This window comes from Pseudorca crassidens, chromosome 5 (genome assembly GCF_039906515.1).
Source record: "Pseudorca crassidens isolate mPseCra1 chromosome 5, mPseCra1.hap1, whole genome shotgun sequence".
Lineage (NCBI taxonomy): Eukaryota > Metazoa > Chordata > Mammalia > Artiodactyla > Delphinidae > Pseudorca > Pseudorca crassidens.
The window spans coordinates 55,445,020-55,465,181 of record NC_090300.1 but is presented as its reverse complement, the minus strand read 5'-3'; the positions used below and the strand labels follow the sequence as shown (position 1 = coordinate 55,465,181).

General features: G+C 39.2%; 1 protein-coding gene across 3 annotated transcripts in view; it reads right to left on the bottom strand.

Moving 5' to 3' along the window:
- Window positions 1–20,162, bottom strand: part of FNDC3B (fibronectin type III domain containing 3B) — a 358,179-nt gene that overhangs the window by 78,981 nt on the left and 259,036 nt on the right. For all 3 annotated transcript variants that reach the window (XM_067738062.1, XM_067738064.1, XM_067738065.1), the window contains exons 9-11: window positions 19,571–19,630; window positions 4,265–4,403; window positions 1,184–1,237 (exon numbers count right to left, since the gene is read on the bottom strand). In XM_067738062.1, coding sequence (XP_067594163.1) covers window positions 1,184–1,237; window positions 4,265–4,403; window positions 19,571–19,630 — 253 coding nt within the window. The remainder of the gene's footprint in view (window positions 1–1,183; window positions 1,238–4,264; window positions 4,404–19,570; window positions 19,631–20,162) is intronic.

Below are 20,162 nucleotides of genomic sequence, written 5' to 3'. Positions count from 1 at the left end.
ATCTTGATATAAAACCTCAACCACAAGGGCCATAGGGGGTGGTTTCACTTTCCAATCAAGCCGCCTTAAAATGAAATCCACCTAATCTGTAAAATATACTGGTTAAGTCTGAGATTTCACCAATCTGTACATAGGAACTACTCACAAGGATCCTAAGAACAATAGATCATTGTCTTTGGTAACTTGGAACCCTAGCTGTTCAGATGCAACCCAGATGGGAAAATATGCTTCTGCAAAAAGTGACAAAGAGCCCCCTTCCCACATCAAAATTTCGTCATGAGAATTTCATCCGTTTTCATTTTACATTGGGTTAAAATATTTTTCCCACACTTGACAAGTGGCTTTTTGCCTAAGCCTGTGTTCTGAATCTTTCAGGGCCCCTAAATTTAAGTCACAAAGACTAGTTAACTTGCATTACTCTCCAAAGTCAACATTTCCTATTCTTAAAATCCTTAGTCTGTTTGCTTGATCACAGAAAGAGAATAAAACACAGGTAAATGAATGAACGGAATTAAGATATACAAGAATAGTATCATTGCTTTTTAGAAACAGAAGATTTCTGCATCCCGTGTTCCTGCCTGAGATTCTGTGCAGTGTTAGTGAGGCCAGGAAAGCAAGGGGTCACCGTTCAGCAGAGAGTGGCCTAGAGTGTAAGACGACTTCACCACGGATACCATCCAAGGCCTCTGGTGACAGAAACAGCAAAGGGGGCACCCCCCTTCGAGGATGGTCTAGCCAGTAGGGTGCTCGCAGGTGGGTGAGACCTCCAGGTGCTGTCGTCTCCCCTGCCCTGCTCCCACAGAGAAACAAACTAGGCTTCCCAGGCTGCAGTGTGGTTTACCTTATGGAAACCATCTATGCAGGCTGGCCCTGGGCACTCAAGATAACAAATAAGTCAATTCTTGGTCAGACACTAGGGTCTCCAAAATAGATAAGATCCTATCTTTTCTTTCAGTAGCATGTCTTGCAAATAAGTCATGTAAATATGTTTTAATGCACAATTCACTACACTTCAGTCCATCTTCATTTTCCACAGTCAATAACTATTGGTTTAAATTTTTCTCTACTTACATTATTTTTTCCATGTGTTTAGCATATCTTCAAAAAAGAATAAAATGACATTTGTTCAGCAATTTCATTTTTAAAAGGTGTTTTAGATGGATGAACATAAAAATATGATTACCTCATCCCATTCTAAAAGGTAGTTGGTGATTTTTGAACCGTTGTCAATTGGTGCCTAAAAAAATAAATAAATAAAATGAGATTAGAGAAAGTTGTTCACAGTTAAAAGTTATGAGCTCTCCACTTGGTTCAAATACAATGTCCATGCTAGTACTGTACTCTCCCTGCAAGGGGATAACCCTGGATACCTCCTGTATTTGCTTCTTCAAACATTATCACAAAACCAATTTTATTACAAGTCAGCTAGTAGAGAGTGCCCCACTATTAATAAATTGTACCCCACGAACAGCCAAGCCCCCCTTCCCCACCACCTCTACCTTTACATTCACCTGGTGCCCTACTTCCTCCTCCGGGGATAAAACTTTTAAGAGGCATGTTAAATTCAAGGGTGGAGGAGAAAAAAGACAGGGGAGAAACACAGACACTGTTTGGGGTCTGATAAGATAAAGCTGACCCACCCTAGGTTCAAGAGTCTAAAGTCCATATTTTTGTAACTTCCCCCATACAGTTTTTGTTGTTTTAAGAGTTTAAGATTAGAAAGCCTTCTGTGGCATTAAGGTTGCCCTTTTTTAAAAAATGAGAAAAACCAGGATCTCCTGGATAGATTACCAGGGGCAATTAGCCCTTAGCATATTAGCAAAAAGAAGTTTCATCATTTGCTTTCCTCCTAAAAGCATGCTGAGATCTGCTTTACTGAGAAAGCAGGCTTTGGACAATGGGAAGAGGAGTAAAGAACTCTGGAGAAAAGAGTGCTTTGTAGGGTCAGAGCTGCCAGAAGGGGGTGCTACTGTGGAGTCACTCACAGCACTAAGGTAGTAGGATGATGTCTCCCAAGCACAAACGCACCTGGGCCTGGCTCTTCCCAGGAAAAGAGCCAGGGCCCCATAGAATGTGGTGACCTGCCCCCAGCAAAGGCAGCCAGGTCACCAGAGCTACACTGAAGCCCCTCTCGGCTGTCTGTCACAAGTGGTCTGATGTAAGTTGCTTAATAACAATGCTTAGTTTCTTATTCCAAGAATGGATGGGTGTGATAAGGAATTGGGAGAATATATGTAAATCACTTACTAAACTGCCCCGGTGTTACAGGAAGCCGTCAGTAAACAGTAGCTGTTGCATTATTATTGTTAATAATAAATGTATTAACATCGAGGGCTCAGTAAATATTAGTTAATTAATAAAGAAACTCTTCACCCTGGCCTTTCCTTCCTTCCTCCTTCTTTCTTCTGAGTCATATAATCTTAGAGTTCCAAGCCCCAATTACACGTGAGTGATGTATGTTCTACTAAACTGTAATTTCAGGCTTTTGTGGGCTCGATTTGGGAGAAAGGATAGGGTTACATTTAAAGGTCTAAATAACGGACAAAATCAAGGTTTTAGCTGAGAACCCATTTCTCAGGTAAGAACTACATTTATGATGCTCATATATTCCTTTCTGATGTCCTGCCCCACCACCGAGTCCCTGATTCCTTGAGGGTGGGGACACAGCCCCTGGTGTTTGTGTTGCCCTATCTCCTGGCGCTAACTGGATGACATTAGAGGGCCCTGAGCTCTCTCAGTGTCTTGGTGGCTTCAAGGACAGGGGGGCAGCCAGAGCATGGTCGCCCTGTCCTTGTACCCCCAACTGGAGCACCGTTATTGGAAAATCTGTTCTAAGAACATGAAAACTGAACTGAATCCAGAACTTTCAAGTTTGCACGTAACTGAATGGAACAATAATCCGCTTCTGATTTACAATTAAATAAAGGGAGAAAGAAATTGTGAAACATTTTCCTCCTAGTAAGAAATCTTTTTCTAGAAGTTGCTGGTCTGCCTGAGGCCCGAATTTCATCCAGGTTTTAAGCAGAGTACGTATCAGTGATTCCCAGCTTTAGGTTTATGAGACCCCAGGGTCCCTCTGGTAATCTTTAAGATTTCTTATACTTTCCTAACAAAATGGATTTTAACTCTTTCCTTAAGATATATTTACATACGTATATGTATAAATACAGAACACATTTTAAAATGGACGTATATGCTCCAAGGACTTAAACAATGATGACCAGTTGGGTGTTAAAACTCTGAAAAGGTAGGGAATCACTGACCTGGATTATCCCTGGAAGCCAGGAAGGAAAATAAAATAGTTCAGATTCTACAACTTTGCCTTTGTCCAAATAACACACTCAATGTTGGCCACTGGCTACAAGAGGGGTCTACAGAAGTCCATGCTTTGTTGCTAACCACTACTCTCAACTGCTTTTATCAACTCCCAAGATAAATTTGACCCTCTGGTCTAAGAACAAAAGAACAAAGTATTTGTTCACCAATAAGGAATCTCCCTGGTCATCTTATCTGCACATCAGTGTTTTCCCCCAATACCACAAATCTTTATTATCTCTACCTCTATAAATTTTACATTTTGAACTATATTTTAAAGTATAAATATACAGAAATAATTACTATAGAGATTGATAACATAATCTACTATTTTCTTACAAACACACAACTGTGACTGATAAGTCAATGATATACTACTTTAAGGACCTCTCTTTAACGAGAGTTATTTGTAGCCAAAAAGTTGTATTTCATGAAAACTACTACATGATTCAGATGTTAAAAAAATAATTAGTAATCCTAACTGACCTAAGGCCTAATTAGTCAAAATTAATGAAACCTTAATGTAGTTTAGAACACTAAACATTCTAGGCAGTTTTAAATATTAGACATTGCAGAGTCACCACTGAAAGAAGCCAATGGACCCATAAACCTACTTTATCTCTAAATCTTTCTTCACAAAAATGTTTTACTCAAGTCCTCAAATGTCTACTGCAATGAGTTAAACTATCAGAAAGTGATGACATTTAGGTGTCTTAAGTATTTGTATCACTTGTAAAGTGTTGCTCATGACCCTGAAAAGAAAGCTAAAACTTGATTTCACAGTTCCCTCTCCCATTCTTTTGCCCAATTTTTATACAGACGGCAACTTTTGATATCACACAGTCACTATGCAGAAAATGAAACACCATCACCAAACTGGAATACTGCTAAATAAACGTTTCAAATGGCTACAGACTTCAGAATATTCCCGCCACTTTGTGCTACCCACCTTCCACTGCAAGGTTAGTGAACTTTTGCTCCTGTGTGCCAGCTTAGGCGGGAAAGGACACTCGGGTGCGCAGCTGTGGGTGGTGAAGCTAACCGGCTCAGAGCAGGATCCCTTTACGGAATTGTACATAGCATATACCCTGAAAACAGACAGACAAATACCGTCAGTGGCAGAGGCCCATCACAGAAGACCGGGGTTTTTATCTCAGCTTTGCCCCAGGACCTTCCACAGAGAACAGAACTTCTTATGTAGTACACACCATGACCCTTATGCCTCTTTACTGGTCTTGTCCTGACCTAACTATGGTCAGCGTTTTCAGGGGAAAATCATCCCAGCAGGTGATGTGCCTCAATGCGTTCTCTCCTCCCACTAACTGTCAGAGCCACCCAGCCCCATTTAAGACAGGCAGAGTCTACTGACTGGAAAAGAATATGCTCAATAAGGAAATATACTTATTCCCCAAAATGGCCTCCAAGTATATATTCGAAAATCCATCAAGGCACTCTCTGGTTGACTTTGTCTGGAAAAAGGCTAAAAGTACAGATAACGGTTGGGCCAAAGGAGACAAGAAGCAGTGATGAGAGTCCACAAACTGAGAGAGAGAGGTAGAAGTACAAACAACAAAGTAGATATCATCTTTGAACTGTTGATAATACTGCAGATATTTAGGTAGAAATAAGGACATTTCACACACAGAAACAGGCTCGCCACTGCCAAATGCATCTCTCTTCTAATTCATTAAAAACATGGTACAGTTCAGGTACAGTTTATCCATGTGAACATCTAACTCTTACACCTGGAGCCAAGATTAAGGATGTGCATTCTGCACATTAAAATGCCTGGCTCAATACTCAACATATGGACCTGATTTCTCCAGAGAAGCTGTGAAAAAAAAAGCATATAACACACTATTATAAAACTACACTCCTTTCAAATAGCACAAAATAGGATTATGCTGATTTTTACCATCTTCTTTTCTACTTTTTCATTTTTTAAATATTGGGCATTAAAAAGAAACCTTGAAAACATACTCTTTTAAAAAGACAACAAAGGAATCTTTGCTGCCTAAAGAAGATGCATGGATTAAGCTATTCAGAATTTGTAAGTACATCAAGTCCTTAATTCTTAACAACTCTTTATGAGCTGCCATTAAAGACAGAAGAACACTCAGACTAGAGAGGTGAAGTAAATTTCCCAAAGCTACACAGCTAGAAAGTTGGATCAATTGTACTCAGTCATGGAGATCTAACTGCTATACTATATTCCCTACTGTCCTATTCATCCTGCAATCCACTTCCCCTCACTCTACCCAATGAATAAATAACAGCTACAGATAACATTATGGAAAATAGGACCTAACTGAGGAGAAAGGATTTTAAAAATCATACACCTGAAGTCCACCACAAAATATTTATAGAGGCCATGCAAGTCGAGAGTCCTAACAGACATGCCTACCTTCCATTGTAAAAGGTAAGATACATATTTACTGGATATTTGACTTGTTTGCCTTAGGGGAGGACACCGTGATATTTGATCCAAACAAAAGATACCTCTCATTAGGATGCTCTTCACCCAACCTGATGACAGAAACGCTCCTTTTTGCATTCACTGTAAGTAGGAACATGGTAACAGAAAATGAAACAGGAGAGTTGGCAAGATCATTTCCGTGTATCAGGACAGGTTCACTGGGCGTTAAGTTACTTAAAAATGAATCACAGAATGTTCCAGACATGGGCAGGGTTCCAGCCTGAACTTTAACAGATCCGTTGAATTCTCCAACTGATGGCTTATCGACTGTATTTTGCCCAAAATACGTGTAGGGGGAGGGAAGGAATATAGTGTTTTAAAATATTACTGCCACCTATGAATTAAAGGACATAGGCAACGATCACCAAAAAAGAGACATGCACTCCTAATGAGAGACCATGCCACTATCTATAAAATCCCTGCCAGAAAAACTGAACCTGTATCTGATTAAGCCTCTTCACTGCTTTACAGGAAACATGGAGAGAACATTATTAAGCAACACTACAGGATACAATCAGGCTAATTCACAGTGTGGAAAAGTCTACAGGACAAAAAAAAAATTTATTCCCACAAATAAATTGCAAGAAGAGAAAAAAGGGATGGAGGGAAAACCTATAGCTTAAAAGAAATGTAAGAGCTATAAGCCAAACACAATACTCAAACCACATCTGAATTCCAATTACAACAAACTGAAGAAATAAAACCTTCATTTTTAGGACAGTTGAGGAAATGGGAATAGTGTCTGGATTTTAAAGACATGAAGGAATTTACCATTTTTGTTTATTTTGGATGGGCATGGGGTGTGTGATGATGGTAATGTGGTTCGCAGGTGAAATAATATGATGACCGGACTTTACTTCAAAATAACTGTTGGGGGAGGGCGTAGCAGAAGGCACCAAGGAAATAAAAAGTTGGGTGGTGGGTATATGAGAGTTCATTAAATTACTGTCCACTTTTGACTATAACTGAAATCTTCAGAAACACAAAGTTAAAAATTAAGCCAATGCTGAAAAAAAAAATGGAGATCTCTCGTTTAAAAAAATGAACCTCTGCCTTCTCTTAAAAACCAGAAGTTCTAGCAACACTGAGCTGCAGACCTGAATGACGGGAATTAAATGAAACTGAGAGCAGCTCCCCCTTTAGATGGGCAAGTGCTGTCCAGTTCAGAGTCCCCACCACTCCCTACTGCTCCCCGGAATTGAGATTGCTTTTTCGCTGCCTTTTACCCAATCCTCTTTCCCCCCTTCCGTTCCCAGGAGGTATCTCATGTTGCAGTCACTAGGCATTTGCTTATGAATTCAGACTATACTCAGACAGACCAAGTCCTAAATATCCACAAAAACAGTCAGCACCAAAAATCCATTGGGTAACAGAGCAGAGGAGAGGAGGTAGGGAAAGAGCCTGCCAAGGACTAGCAGACCGCAGTTAGTTATCTGGGGAGAGCTGGACTCAGTCAAGTTCATTCTTTCTTTTCAATGAGATTCTTGGAGTCACAAATCCATACTTATCGGGCTAGAGAAACACGAGAGAAGGAGGCTCCTGACAGCCAGGTTGGGAGGATGACAGTAGGAATGAAGGAACCTGATAGCACAAGTAAAAATCTGGGGTACTTGAGGACGGACAGTTGTACAGGTCTGCAGGAGTTAGTGCCCTTGTCTTTAAACTCAGAGAATGTTATAGTTTGTCTAAATGAGGAGTCAATGCTCTGCACTTGTAAAAAGTCTGTCTGCAAAGGAAACAAGATCTATTTCACGTGGCAATATAAATGTGCTGCACTCAGTACCTAAAACTTGACATGATATCTAAGTATCTCATGATTACATCTGTCAATTCAAATTGTTCAGTAAACAGATAGCAACTAATAACTGTAATAACTACCTGCTCCGCTTTTACCAGTAATTTTCACAGAAAAGTCTCTGTAAATGACATTACATTTTGAAGAATGTTGCAATCATGTTTCTCACACGATGGTGATGTGTTTTCTCTAAATACCACGATATGACAGGAAGATCTGTGGAGTAGGACGAGTGTCCTAAGTTAAATATATCAGCAAACAATTCAGTTCTTTTAGCATTTATACCAGCAAAGAGGAATACACTTTTCTAAGGATATAACTAATCTTGTGTTGGGTTTGCACATTTGTTTCAGTTTAAGTACCAACTAAATGTGTATGGAACAGGTGCTCCAAGAATTTCAGAAATTTGCCTCCCCTTTCCTCCAGCACGTCTGTAACATACCAGGAGCTGTAATTTCTAGTCAATAACACCTATTTCGTGAATGGACCTAGAGTCTGTCACGCAGAGTGAAATAAGTCAGAAAGAGAAAAACAAATACCGTTTGCTAACACATATATATGGAACCAAAAAAAAAATGGTTCTGAGGAACCTAGGTGCAAGACAGGAATAAAGACGCAGACGTAGAGAATGGACTTGAGGACACGGGGAGGGGGAAGGGTAAGCTGGGAGGAAGTGAGAGAGTGGCATGGACACATATACACTACGAAATAAAAAATAGATAGCTAGTGGGAAGCAGCTGCATAGCACAGGGAGATCAGCTCGGTGCTTTGTGACCACCTAGAGGGGTGGGATAGGGAGGGTGGGAGGGAGACGCAAGAGGGAGGGGATATGGGGATATAAGTGTACGTATAGCTTATTCACTTTGTTATAAAGCAGAAACTAACACACCACTGTAAAGTAAATATACTCCAATAAAGATGTTAAAAAAAAATAAAATAACACCTATTTCATAACTCCACACTGAGCTGGTCAACCACATATTTTTGGATTGTTTCATCACATAATTTTTCTGGGAAATGTTATTACATGATATCATCTCTCGGCAACCTCTTTGCCAAATTGTTTATGACAATGACTGGAAAACGGCCTCAAATTCTGCATTGAAATTGCTATCCATTCCAACACTCAAATTCCTGATTATCCTATCATTGATAAAAATATAAATTCTTGACTTTCACAGTAAAATGATTGTTTCAATGCGACTATTAATTATAAAACTACCAATTAAAAGAGGAATATGCGGGCTTCCCTGGTGGCGCAGTGGTTGAGGGTCCGCCTGCCCATGCAGGGGGCGTGGGTTCATGCCCCGGTCCGGGAGGATCCCACGTGCCGCGGAGCAGCTGGGCCCGTGAGCCATGGCCGCTGGGCCTGCGCGTCTGGAGCCTGTGCTCCGCGGCAGGAGAGGCCACAGCAGTGAGAGGCCCGCGTACCGCAAAAAAAAAAAAAAAAAAAAAAGAGGAATATGCTTTTCTTTGTATGTGTATAAATAAATGAATATATAAATGTTTGTGATTGTAAAGTTACATACTTATGCCTAAGTATTATAAAACAGAATGTTATTTATTTGTATGTATGTATGTGTTGGATTTTTCTCATTCCTCTCTCTTCCTCAACACACACACACAGACACAGAGGAGATTCTGCATTGGTGGCGTCATTCCATAACAAAATACCCTATATGGAAACACTGAATAAATACACTTTGACAATTACAAATTGATTCCTTTTAAACATTCAGCCAACATTAAACCAAAAAAAGCAATCTGTGTAAGAACTGGGAAACTAATATAAAAGTGATGACTCTAATAAAAATAACCCAGGACCCAACACGTAAATTTTTTAAATCAACATAATAGAGGAATTATTGATGAATTACTTTCCTCAATCACTAGGAGAAAAAAAAAAGTGGTCAGATAGATGTGGAGCAATGACACGAAAATACATAGCAAAAAGTGAGGAAAATAATCTTTAAAACCTGAAATGTCTCAGGATACAATTTTCAATGTGGAATTTGGACTAAAGGGCATAGCAAGCGCCAATCTGAACAGCTACAGACACATAACCTATAGCACCGTCTCAAGGATGCCACTGGTCTCTTAATAAATTATTCCCAATAACAGTGAGACGATGGCAAGTAGAATTCAAGAACTCTTCTTGCCTAGGAACTGATGCCAAGCACTATACAGTTCAATGACAGGACTCCATGACTGAGAGGCTGCTACTTTAAAATATGGTTGTGTATCTGACTGGTGAACTCTGACCATACTCACTAACAGGAGGGAGGAAAAAACTGAAAATGAGAAAAAGAATTCCATAAAGATACCAAGCAAGCAATGTGAAGGGGATGAAATCAGAATAGCAAAACCAAGAGCATCAAGAAAGGAGCCCTAGGTGAGATGTCAGTACCTGAGCTGAGAAAGAAACCTTTCACTCTACGGAAGAGTGATCTGAACAGAGACTTCTGCAGGCCTTTGTCAATGTGCACTATTAACAACTAGAAGGAGAATACAGCCTGCTTGACACTGCTACAAGAAACATGTGTTTTTATCATTGGCTCTCCAGACTTCCTATAAGGCGACACTTTCTAAATTGGTAATGTACAAATGAAAACGGTAATAAATATAATTGTTCATCTTGCAGGTGTACAGTAATGGAATTCGTTTGGAGCTTCTGTTGTGGAAAAGTTAGGAAATATTTCCATGTAGCTTTTTGAGGCCTTATAGGTGACTATTAAATTTAAAATTATATTTGAGGCTACTGTGTTGATAAAAGCTTACATTCCTGGAACTAAGATTTTGAGAATGTTAACTGCATCATAAAAAGAGATTTTTGCTCTGCTTTTTTCAGCTCCAATTATGATATATCTTTATCTCAATAAAATAATGAGTGGTATGGTCAAACTCCATCATGAAGTCCTTTTTATTATTAGTGTGGAAAATCTGCAACCACTTTGGAAAAACAAAACAAACAAAACATTTATAGGTGTTACAGATTTATAATAGATTTGCACATATATTTCATTTGCTCTCACACCATCTTTCTGAGGCTGGTATCGTTATTATCCTCATTTTATGAATGAGAAAACAAGGACATTGAAGCTTACATGGCTTGCCTAATCACATACCCTCAGTAAGTGCCTGAGTCATTAATTCCAAATTCCAAGGTCTGCCTACTATGTCATCAAGGTGCCTCCCAAAGCAATTCAAGGCAGAAGAGACTGACTCTACGTAGGGGCTGGAAGTGTTAAGAGTATTCTCTAGCTTGAAAAATGACAGGCTGTATAGGGAAAGGGAATGAATGATCTATATGGACTGTGCAAGAGCCAGGGCAAAGTAACTACAATTGGGACTGTATGTAGACATTTTTCTTAGGAAAGAATTTTTTAAAAATACTAAAAGCGATGTGTTCTGGAAGATGGCGCAATAGGACATATGTTCATTCCCTCTTGAGAGAGCACCGGAATCACAAGTAACTGTTGAACAATCATTGACAGGAAGACACTGGAACTCACCAAAAAAGATACCCTACATCCAAAGACAAAGAAGTCACAATGAGATGGTAGGAGGGGTGCAATCACAATAAAGTCATAACCGCTGGGTGGGTGACTCACAAACTGGAGAACAATTATACCACAGAAGTCCACCCACTAGAGTGAAGGTTCTGAGCCCCATGTCAGGCTTCCCAAGCTGGGGGTCTGGCAATGGGAGGAGGAATTCCCAGAGAATCAGACTTTGAAGGCTATAGGGATTTCATTACAGGACTTCAACAGGACTGGGGGAAAGAGAGACTCCACTCTTGGATGGCACACGCAAAGGAGTGTGTGCATCAGGACCCAGGGGAAAGGAGTAGTGACCCCACAGGAGACTGAACAAGACTTACCTGCTAGTGTTGGAGGGTATCCTGCAGAGGCAGGGGGTGGCTCTGGCTCACCATGGGGACAAGGACACTGGCAGCAGAAGTTCTGGGAAGTACTCCTTGGCTTAAGCCCTCCCAGAGTCCACCATTAGCCCCACCAAAGGGCCTGAAGACTCCAGAGCTGGGCCGCCTCAGGCCAAACAACCAACAGGGAGGGAACTTAGTCCCACCCAACAGCAGACAAGTGGATTAAAGTTTCACTGAGCTCTGCCCACCAGAGCAAAACCCAGCTCTACCCACCACCAGTCCCTCCCAGCAGGAAGCTTGCACAAGCCTCTTTGATATCCTCATCCACCAGAGGGCAGACAGCAGAAGCAAGAAGAACTACAATCCTGTAGCCTGTGGAACAAAAACCACACTGAAAGACAGACAAAATGAAAAGGCAGGGGACTATGTACCAGATGAAGGAACAAGATAAAACGCAGAAAAACAACTAAATGAAGTGGAGATAGGCAACCTTCCAGAAAAAAGAATTCAGAATAATGATAGTGAAGATGATCCAGGACCTCGGAAAAAAACGGAGGCAAAGATCAAGAAGATGTCAGAAATGTTTAACAAAGACCTAGAAGAATTAAAGAACAAACAAACAGAGATGAACAATACAATAACTGAAATGAAAAATACACTAGAAGGAATGAATAGCAGAATAACTGAGGCAGAAGAACGGATAAATGACCTGGAAGACAGAATGGTGGAATTCACTGCTGTGGAACAGAATAAAGAAAAAAGAATGAAAAGAAATGAAGACAGCCTAAGAGACCTCTGGGACCACATTAAACACACCAACATTCGCGTCTATAATGTGTCCCAGAAGGAGGAAAGAGAAAGGACCTGAGAAAATATGTGAAGAGATTATAGTCAAAAACATCCCTAACATGGGAAAGCAAATAGCCACCCAAGTCCAGGAAGCACAGAGAGTCCCACACAGGATAAACCCATGGAGAAACATGCCAAGACACAAAGTATAATCAAACTGACAAAAATTAAAGACAAAGAAAAATTATTAAAAGCAACAAGGGAAAAATGACAAATAACATACAAGGGAACTCCCATAAGGTTAACAGCTGATTTCTCAGCAGAAACTCTACAAGCCAGAAGGAAGTAGCATGACATATTTAAAGTGATGAAAGGGAAGAACCTACAACCAAGATTACTCTACCCAGCAAGGATCTCATTCAGATTCAACGGAGAAATCAAAAGCTTTACAGACAAGCAAAAGCTAAGAGAATTCAGCACCACCAGACCAGCTCTACAGCAAATGCTAAAGGAACTTCTCTAAGTGGGAAACACAAGAGAAGAAAAGGACCTACAAAAACAAACCCAAAACAATTAAGAAAATGGTAATAGGAACATACATATCAATAATTACCTTAAACGTGAATGGATTAAATGTTCCAACCAAAAATAAGACCCATAGATGTGCTGTCTACAAGAGACCCACTTCAGACCTGGGGACACATACAGACTGAAAGTGAGGGGATGGAAAAAGATATTCCATGCAAATGGAAATCAAAAGAAAGCGGGAGTAGCAATACTCATATCAGATAAAATAGACTTTAAAATAAAGAATGTTACAAGAGACAAGGAAGGACACGACATAATGATCAAGGGATCAATCCAAGAAGAAGATACAACAATTATAAATATATACACACCCAACATAGGAGTACCTCAATACATAAGGCAACTGCTAACAGCTACAAAAGAGGAAATCGACAGTAACACAATAACAGTGGGGGAATTTAACACCTCACTTATACCAATGGACAGATCATCAAGATAGAAAATTAATAAGGAAACTCAAGCTTTAAATGACACAACAGACCAGGATAGATTTAATTTATATTTATAGGACATTCCATCCGAAAACAACAAAACACACTTTCTTTTCAAGTGCACACAAAACATTCTCCAGGACAGATCACATCTTGGGTCACAAATGAAGCCTCGGTAAATTTAAGAAAACTGAAGTCATATCAAGCATCTTTTCTGACCACAATGCTGTGAGATTAGAAATAAATTACAGGGGAAAAAAACGTAAAAAACACAAACACATGGAGGCTAAACAATATGTTACTAAATAACCAAGAAATCACTGAAGAAATCAAAGAGGAAATAAAAATACTTAGAGACAAATGACAATGAAAACACGATGATCTAAAACCTATGGGATGCAGCAAAAGTAGTTCTAAGAGGGAAGTTTATAGCAATACAAGCCTACCTCAAGAAACAAGAAAAATCTCAAATAAACAATCTAACGTTACACCTAAAGGAACTAGAGAAAGAAGAACAAACAAAACCCAAAGTTAGCAGAGGGAAAGAAATCATAAAGATCAGAGAAGAAATAAATGAACAAGAAACAAAGAAAACAATAACAAAGATCAATAAAACTAAAAGCTGGTTCTTTGAGAAGATAAACAAAATGGATAAACCTTTAGCTGGACTCATCAAGAAAAAGAGGGAGAGGACTCAAATCAATAAAATTAGAAATGAAAAAGGAGAAGTTACAACAGACACCACAGAAATACAAAGCATCCTGAGAGACTACTACAAGCAACTCTATGCCAATAAAATGGACAACCTGGAAGAAATGGACAAATTCTTAGAAAGGTATAAGCTTCAAAGGCTGAAACAGGAAGAAACAGAAAATATGAACAGAACAATCACAAGTAATGAAATTGAAACTATGATTAAAAATCTTCCAACGAACAAAAGTCCAGCACCAGATGGCTTCACAGGCGAATGCCATCAAACATTTAGAGAAGAGCTAACACCCATCCTTCTCGAACTCTTCCAAAAAATCGCAGAGGAAGGAGCACTCCCAAACTCATTCTACAAGGCCACCATCACCCTGATACCAAAACCAGACAAAGATACTACAAAAAAAGAAAATTACAGACCAATATCACTGATGAATATAGATGCAAAAGTCCTCAACAAAATACTAGCAAACAGAATCCAACAACACATTAAAAGGATCATACACCATGATCAAGTGGGATTTATCCCAGGGACGCAAGGAATCTTCAGTATATGCAAATCAATGTGATACACCATATTAACAAATTGAAGAATAAAAACCATATGATCATCTCAATAGATGAAGAAAAACCTTCTGACAAAATTCAACATCAATTTATGATAAAAACTCTCCAGAGGGCTTCCCTGGTGGCGCAGTGGTTGGGAGTCCGCCTGCTGATTCAGGGGACGTGGGTTCGTGCCCTGGTCCGGGAGGATCCTACATGTTGCGGAGCGGCTAGGCCTGTGGGCCGTGGCCGCTGGGCCTGCACGTCCAGGGCCTGTGCTCCGCGGCGGGAGGGGCCACAGCGGTGAGAGGCCCGCGTACCGCAGGAAAAAAAAAAAAAACTCTCCAGAAAGTGGTCATTGAGGGAACCTACCTCAACATAATAAAGGGTGTATATGACAAACCCACAGCAAACATCATTCTCAATGGTGAAAAACTGAAAGCATTTCCTCTAAGATCAGGAACAAGACAAGGATGGCCACTCTTGCCACTATTATTCTACACAGTTCTGGAAGTTTTAGCCATGGCAATCAGAGAAGAAAAAGGAATAAAAGGAATCCAAATTGAAAAAGAAGAAGTAAAACTGTCACTGTTTGCAGATGACATGATACTATACATAGAAAATCCTAACGATGCCACCAGAAAACTACTAGAGCTAATCAATAAATCTGGTAAAGTAGCAGGATACAAAATTAATGCACAGAAATCTCTTGCATTCCTATACACTAACAACGAAAGATCAGAAAGAAATTAAGGAAACAATCCCATTCACCACTGCAACAAAAAGAATAAAATACCTAGGAATAAACCTACTTAAGGGGGTAAAAGACCTATACTAAGAAAATTATACGACACTGGTGAAAGAAATCAAAGATGACACAAACAGATGGAGAGATATACCATGTTCGTGGATTGGAAGAATGAATATTGTGAAAATGACTATACTACACAAAGCAATCTACAGGTTCAATGCAATCCCTATCAAATTACCAATGGCATATTTTACAGAACTAGAACAAAAAACCTTAAAATTTGTATGGAGACACAAAAGACCCCAAATAGCCAAAGTAATCTTGAGGGAAAAAAAGGGAGGTGTAGGAATCAGACTCCCTGACTTCAGACTATACTACAAAGCTACAGTAATCAAGACAATATGGTACTGGCACAGAAACAGAAATACAGATCAACAGAAGAGGATAGAAAGCCCAGAGATAAACCCACACAGCTATGGTCAACTAATCTATGACAAAGGAGGTAAGGATATACAATGGAGAAAAGACAGTCTCTTCAATAAACGGTGCTGGGAAAACTGGACAGCTACATGTAAAAGAATAAAATTAGAACACTCCCTAATACCATATACAAAAATAAACCCAAAATGGATTAAAGACCTAAATGTAAGACCAGACACTATAAAACTCTTAGAAGTAAACATAAATCACATAAATCACAGCAAGATCTTTTTTACTCACCCCCTAGAGTAACGGAAATAAAAACAAAAATAAACAACTGGGACGCAATGAAACTTAAAAGCTTTTGCACAGCAAAGGAAACTAAAAGAAACTCAGAATGGGAGAAAATATTTGCAAACAAATCAACGGACAAAGGATTAATCTCCAAAATACATACACAGCTCATGCAGCTCAATATAAAAAAAACCAAACAACCCAATCAAGAAATAGGCAGAAGACCTAAATAGACATTTCTCCAAAGAAGACATACAGTTGGCCAAGAGGCACATGAAACCTGCTCAATATCACTAATTATTAGAGAAATGCAAATCAAAACCACAATGAGGTATTATTACCTCACACCGGTTAGAATGGGTATCATCAGAAACTCTACAAACAACAAATGCTGGAGAGGGTGTGGAGAAAAGGGAACCCTCTTGCACTGTTGGTGGGAATGTAAATTGATACAGCCCCTACGGAGAACAGTATGGAAATTCCTTAAAAAACTAAAAATAGAACTACCATATGACCTAGCAATCCCACTACTGGGCATATACGCTGAGAAAACCGTAATTCAAAAAGATATACATACAACAATGTTCATTGTAGCACTATTTACAAGAGCCAGACATGGAAGCAACCTAAATATCCATCAACAGATGACTAGATAAAGAAGGTGTGGCACATATGTACAATTGAATATTACTCAGCCATAAAAAGGAACGAAATTGAGTTATTTGTAGTCAGGTGGATGGACCTAGAATCTGTCATACACAGTGAAGTCAGAAAGAGAAAAACAAATACCGTTGGCTAATACATATATATGACATTTTAAAAAGTGGTACTGATAAACCTAGTGGCAGGGCAGTAATAAAGAGGCAGATGTGGAGAACGGGGTTGAGGGTACAGGGGTGAAGGGGAAGCTTGGATGAAGTGAGAGAGTAGCACTGACATATATACACTACCAAATGTAAAATGGATGGCTAGTGGGAAGCCGCCGCATAGCACAGGGAGATCAGCTTGGTGCTTTGTGACGACCTAGAGGGGTGGGATAGGGAGGGTGGGGGGAGGGAGGCTCAAGAGGGAGGGGATATGGGGATATATGTATACATATAGCTGACTGTTGTACAGTAGAAAGTAACACAACATTGTAAAGCATTTATACTCCAATAAAGATGTGGAAAAAACAAAAAGACACATGCACCCCGATGTTCACTGCAGCACTATTTACGATAGCCAGGTCATGGAAGCAACCTAAATGCCCATCAACAGACGAATGGATAAAGAAGATATGATGCATATATACAATGGAATATTACTCAGCCATAAAAAGGAACGAAATTGGGTCATTTGTAGAGACGTGGATGGACCTAGAGACTGTCATACAGAGTGAAGTAAGTCAGAAAGAGAAAAGCAAATATATAAATTCATATATGTGGAATCTAGAAAAATGGTACAAATGAACAGGTGTGCAAGCCAGAAATAGACACAGATGTAGAGAACAAACATATGGACACCAAGGGGGGAAAGCGGCGGGGGGTGGTGGTGGTGGTGGTGGTATGAATTGTGAGATTGGGATTGACATGTATACACTGATGTGTATAAAATAGATAACTAATGAGAACCTGCTGTATAAAAAAGTAAAGAGATCAGGATCAAAGAGATGGAGAATTTTCCATCTCTCTGGCCAGCAGAGCACTAGACCAAGTAACCGCTGGTGGTGCCTTAGGCTCTTTATGTGTGGTGTCACACAAGTGTCAAATATGTCACAAGGGTGGGATCCCCGATGTGTTAGGAGGAAGTCTTGGATCCGAGGCCTCTAGGTGGTAACTACCTCATGCTCCTATGTCTTTTGGGGAATCCATTAATTATTCCTTTCATCTGCCCGGAAGTTTAAGGTGTTCATAAGATACATAAAAAGAATTAATGAGCAAGTATTCTCAAGTTTACCCTTTGTAAGAGGCGTTGAAAAGATACAAAGGGCAACACAACAGATAGGACAGTAAATAAAGGGCAGACTGTGACATTTAAAATTTTTTTAGAAGTTATTGTCAACTCATGGATGAGCAGAAAATTAATAAAGTAAACCTTTAGTAAAGCAGTGACAATGAACATTAAAAGAGAAAAAAGGAAACACATGTTAACAATGTCTAATGGAGAACATTTACAGGACTACCTATATGGTGTTACATTTTCTGGTTTGTTGTTAAATCGACCATTTCAAAGAATGGTTAAACTATTATCTCAGCTTCACAAGTTATACAAATCTTTTTGTTTGTACAGACGGTGTGAAAAGTTCAATAAGTTTGGGCTAAAGCTAATTCACTCAAAATCCAAAAGTTTTGATTCAAATAGGAAAAGATGGTTGCAACAGAGTTCATCTAAACAAAACAATAGCTAAGCAGATATACACTATATGACTGAATGTAAAAACCTTGCTCTTTTATGTATTGCTTTAAACATAGTTTTAAACACTTGTGCAGCTAATAAGATATTATAATCTAAACACACCCCTACTTTCCTTACTTTCGTTACCGAGAAAATTGTGGCATGGATTCTCTGTGATTGACCAAAGTTAAAACAGTCAATTGATGGGCAGAACCAGACTAGACCTCAAGCTGCCTAATAATTAACATATGCTCTTCCTGCTAGGCTACCGTGCCTCTACTCCACCACAGAGGGAACGTGTGGTGTGAATTAACCTTTGGAAAGTGTAATAAAGGGTGTGTGCTTGATGGTTGCAATTTTATTACATAATCTTGATATATACATATATAATTGAAGAAAGGAGAATTTGTTGTTGTTCACCCTATTAGATAAAATGAGAATTTCTGATCAAATTAAAAATTAAATAAAATGAAAGTTTAAATTAAAATGAAAATTTAAACGATATTATGGATCACATTCAGATTTAAAAATCTGCCTGTTTGCAGATGGATGTATGGATGTATCTTTGAGTAATCAGATGAGCTCTGTAAACACTTAGATGATACTTTCGTTCTCGCAGGTCTGTGGTTGGCTGGGTCTCTCCCTGAGATCAGCTAGCCCTGCCTTCCAGAGCAGTCATGGTAGAGAGTTCAGACTCGGTAGCAAACTATGTGAGTTGTTTTGGAAAACTGCATTAGCTCTTGCTAGAGATAATTTTGATATTTGCATTACTTACTTCAAAACGTATTGCCTTTTAGGTCCAAACTTGAAACATGGGAAGGACTTTATTTAGTCATACTGGCTGAACATATAGTTTACATGGAAGGTCTATAATAACTGATACACCCATGGTAAAAAATTATTGCTTTATAGAAAAAAATATTATATATTAAACCACGCATTCCAACGGATCTTAGGAGACTACGTAAAATAAAAATTACTTCGCAAAAATAATTTTTAAATTCTGTTCAGGGTATCATCTACTTTTCTATTACCAGAAGCACATCTGTGGACTCCCAATCTCTATGCTCTCAAGTGTAGGACATCAAGGAATGGCCGATGAGCAAAGGTACTGACACTTTTAGTTAGGCAAGTGCTGTTAACCAAACACTTTTAGAAAGGAGCATATTATTTATTTTAGCAATCTGAATTCCCCAATACTCACCTCACATGATAATCGGTTGCTGGCCTAAGATCTTTCAGGTTACATTCTAATTCTTCTCCGCTGCAAAGAAAAATCATTTCTTAGTCAATGATACCAGTTTCAAAAATAAAACAGGTTTTGGATTTGGGTCTCATAGTCAGGTACCAATAGCGATTCAAGAACTATTATTTCTACTTCCACCTTAAGTCAGAAATAAACTCTCCTGCTTGGTATTATCATTTTTCTGGACTAGCACATGAGATTCCTTGAAATAGTGTCATTCTGGACCTGGAAAACGGCAAGGCTAACTTATGAATAAAATTCCAAAATATCTTACCACTTCTTCAAAATGACTACATAAAAATAAGTAAATAAGGAAGCAAGCTGAACAGAAAGATACCCAGATAAACGTAAGTGTAAATAACAGCACCAGCTGTCAGCTGAAGGTGGCTCCCAGACTTGTCCTGGCAAGAACCCCAATAGCTTCAACTTCTCAACTCTCTTCAAGAAACCTCAATCTGCTTCCCTCACATATCAATACTAATAAACAGCTCTCTTACAGATGCATGCCGATAAATAGCTCTCTTACACAAAATAAAACCATTTATTTGAC